The following is a 3,548-nucleotide window of genomic DNA, read 5'->3' on the forward strand; positions in this document are numbered from 1 at the left end:
CAGGGTGTCTGACCTGCATAGATCTCTTGTGTTAGCCGTGAAGTATCTGACCAAACTCAGTGATTCAGAGGGGAAAGCTGCTCCGCACCACCTCCTTCCATTCTTGCAATAATCGAAGGGTTTAGCATTGAGATGTTTTTCTTCAGCTGTTGGCTATTTTGCTTCCTCCTGCAAGGCTAGACTGAGCTCATTTGAAGAGGGACAGAAATGAGAGCTGAGGGGTGAAGATTTAAGGAGATATTTAGCCAGCGTTGATTGTTACAGCCTCTCTGAAGCTTGGTGATTTTTATCACAGTACAAGGATTCTTCTCTTTGAAGAGCTTATTAAAAATACCTGAGGAATGGAGCAAAATGTCTTGACTTATCAGGAAAAGCACAGAAACTCCTACCTACAACCTACCATTGGTTCCATCTCCAACTGAAGGTTCTCTTTCAAATTAGGAGGATTTGGGAAAAGTATGTGTCACAGCCCAGCCCTCTTGCTGTAGGGGTGTCAGAGAAAGGTATATATAGCTTGGGTGATGGCAACTAGCCAGCCTTAGCTGGTCGGGCATGCTTAGATGCCTCACACTGAGATTTTGGGGCATTTCTATATAGCTGAGCCCCCTTCTGAAAAAAAAAAGGCCCCTCCTTTAGCTGTTTGAAGGGACCATGGGGTCAGTGTGCTCTGTGTTGTCACCTGTCAGAGGTCCTGAGAAAGAAGAGGAGATGCCAGCTTTCGAGAAGGAGTTGTAGTTATTGATCCGCGGGTCTCTCATGACGTCTTTCATTATCTTTCTGGAAGCAAGAGGGAAAGGGTATGTCAGCGCTGGAAGGGAAGGGAGGGAAAATGCCAGTTGTTATTACAGAAGGCTGTGCAAAAAAGGAAATGTAGATTTCCAAAGTATTTTGCTTTGCTGCTGACTGCCCAGAGTAATGCAAGCAAAAAAGGAAACGAGTAGACGTGGGCTCCCCTGGAATTTCCTTCTCCTCTGGTTTATTAGGATAAACCAATCAGGTATTTTCGTGCAGCTTTTGCTTAGCTCTCAAAAAATGCTCGTGCTGGGTTCGTTTTGTGCAGATAGGAAGATTAATGCGGTTACAAATTGTGCGCTGCCCTGCGAGCCAGAACTTTGGCCTCCAAGGACTCTGCTGAAACCACGAGCCTGGGTCCCGCTGCCACGGGGCATGACAGGGAGGGATGCCAGGTTTCTGGCTGGCTGTCATCTGCATTAGCAGCCCTGCTGTTTTCTTCCTTCTCCAGCCAGGAATTTCCAGGCAGCCTCAATGCCAGCTCCAAGACGGGATACTAGCATGCTTTAAAGGCATGCTGGGTCAAAAACTACAGCTGGAGTGTGGAGGAGGAAAAAAGGCAGTGTAGGGCTAGGGGGGGAAGAATGCAACCTTGGCCTCCAGACCCACCTTGCTGGGTGGTGGTCAGCACGCAGGCTGTTCCGGACCTTCAGCAGTAGGAACGCTGCCGTCTCCGTCTCCAGCTCGTTGGCAGCCAGCAGGATGTTGATGACATCCATGGGTGAGGGTTCGTTATCCAGGAGGATTTCCGCAGCGGCCAGGCGACACGTTTTTTCGTAGCTCTTCCTCTTCTCATGGAAAATCCTCCGCATTACTCGTTTCACCTGACGTGAGAGGGCAGGGTGGTGATGGGCAAATGCTGGCTCCGTTTGCACCCCAACGGCTTGGCTTTGGGTAGGAAGAGGAGCGCCAAGCCTTGGCAGTTTTGTTCGTACCTTGCCGGAGATGTGCCCAGCGGGAAATCGCCGCAGGGCAGAGATGGCTGCGGCGGTGATGGCGGCGGGACCCTCCTCGGCACGGTCCAGGAGGGTGGGGATGGTTTCGGGGAGCATTGTGTTCCCCAGGGCCAGCAGGTATGTGACCACCTCGGATTCCGCCTCAGCATCTCGTAGCCCTGCGAGGATGGTTTCCACCCCATGCGCCACCTCCTGCTCGGGGTTTGCAGGAGGAAAATGAGAGGAGGGGCAAGAGACATTTTGGATGCTGCAGGAGGAGAGGAGAGTGGGGTCAGAAAAAGCCAAGCATGGAAGTTTGCAGAGGACCCACCTGCAGCCCACACAGCTTCTGCTGGCACAGCTTGCCAACCAGAGAGCCCAGGGCAACTATCCCTGTCTCCTGGACCTCGGGGGCCAGCTGCTTCCCATCCAGCTTGTCCTGGGCACCAGGAAAGGGGTATTAGGAGGCAAAAAAAAAAAAAAAGGAAAAAGAGAGATGAGGAATGTGTTTTACCTATTATCTCATAGCATTTACCAAAAAAGTAAGGAAAAACTAGTTCTTGCCTGCCTTGAAGGAGGCAATGCATGGATCAATTGGATAAAATGATGTTTTTTTCCCAGTGGCTTTTAATTAGCTTTTATTATCTGTAATGCACTGCTATAAAGCACTTTCTGTTGAATGGTTTCCCTTGGAGAAGTGTCTACTCCCATCGCCAGTGTCCCATTAAAATCACATAAAATAATCCCATAAGCAGGAAGATATATTTCTACAGAAACATATTTTCCTTTTTCAGGAAAATATACTTGCCATTCCCTCTTGGCTGAAATGGGGTGAGGATCCACCTGGACTCAGGAACCTCAGGGAGGGAGAGAAATGCCCGTACTTACTAACACCAGGCGGAGAAGCTCTCCCGAAGGCCGGGGAGAGAAAGCTGCCGCATAGAGAAACTTCTCCAGCAGGGCCCTGGGCTCCTTGCTGAAATCCAGGAAGTCCGAGAGAGCTGCCAAGGATGCCACCGACTGCGCAGCCACCGCCGCCTCCACGACGAAAGGGCTGGAGCAAGAAGAGGGAGGTCATCAGTGGCACGACCAATAGAGCTGGAGGAGAAACAAGGTACCCTCATCCCTCTTTCTCTTTTCCATGCTCTCTTCTTACTTTAACCCTTGGGACCTTTGGTTCATGAGTTACAAAACACCTGGAAGGTTGGGTCTTGCTCTGAACTGACCCACATCGAGGTATTCCATGAGCAGAGAGGAGCCTGGCCCCAGCACCCACACTGACAAGGGGTGGATGTGATGGCCTTGTAGGGATGGTCTGTAAATAACAGATCTCCAACGATATTTGCAGAAAGCCTTGCTGGAGTATTTGCTCTGCTCCAAAACCAGCAGAAAACACCCCAACCCATGCAGTGTTTGTAGAGAATGGGCATTAAGGAAGAACAGAGTACGTTCACGCTCGTCTGGATGTCTCCCTGGCCTGGGTATGGTGTACGGACTGGCACCAAACCACCCTATGTGCCAGGGTTCTAGGTGCACAAAGCCAGTGTTGGCAAGATCGCTCCTGGGAGTCTCACAGCATCTCCTCGGGCGCTCTCCTCAGCAGCTGCAGGACATCTCTCTTCTTGGCGCTGTGCAGCATCTGGATGAACCTCTGGAACCGCCAGGCTGTCGCTGCCTTCGAGGGGTTCGTTTTGACTCTCTGGCTGTCAAAAGCCTTCAGGTAGGCTCTCAGCTGCAAAGGTGAGGTTTGTTAGGTGGGGTTTAGCCTCTTTTACCCCTGTGATGATGGGGTAATGTTTATACTCGGGAATTATTGGAGGG

General features: G+C 50.8%; 1 protein-coding gene across 1 annotated transcript in view; it reads right to left on the reverse strand.

Annotated features, from left to right (window-relative positions):
• LOC104509794 (microsomal triglyceride transfer protein large subunit-like) overlaps positions 1-3,548 on the reverse strand; it is an 11,408-nt gene that overhangs the window by 1,922 nt on the left and 5,938 nt on the right. Inside the window, exons 8-13 of the mRNA XM_010151849.1 lie at positions 3,302-3,459; positions 2,616-2,781; positions 2,059-2,166; positions 1,728-1,940; positions 1,402-1,616; positions 667-777 (exon numbers count right to left, since the gene is read on the reverse strand). Coding sequence (XP_010150151.1) covers positions 667-777; positions 1,402-1,616; positions 1,728-1,940; positions 2,059-2,166; positions 2,616-2,781; positions 3,302-3,459 — 971 coding nt within the window. The remainder of the gene's footprint in view (positions 1-666; positions 778-1,401; positions 1,617-1,727; positions 1,941-2,058; positions 2,167-2,615; positions 2,782-3,301; positions 3,460-3,548) is intronic.

This window comes from Eurypyga helias, unplaced genomic scaffold (genome assembly GCF_000690775.1).
Source record: "Eurypyga helias isolate BGI_N326 unplaced genomic scaffold, ASM69077v1 scaffold14985, whole genome shotgun sequence".
Lineage (NCBI taxonomy): Eukaryota > Metazoa > Chordata > Aves > Eurypygiformes > Eurypygidae > Eurypyga > Eurypyga helias.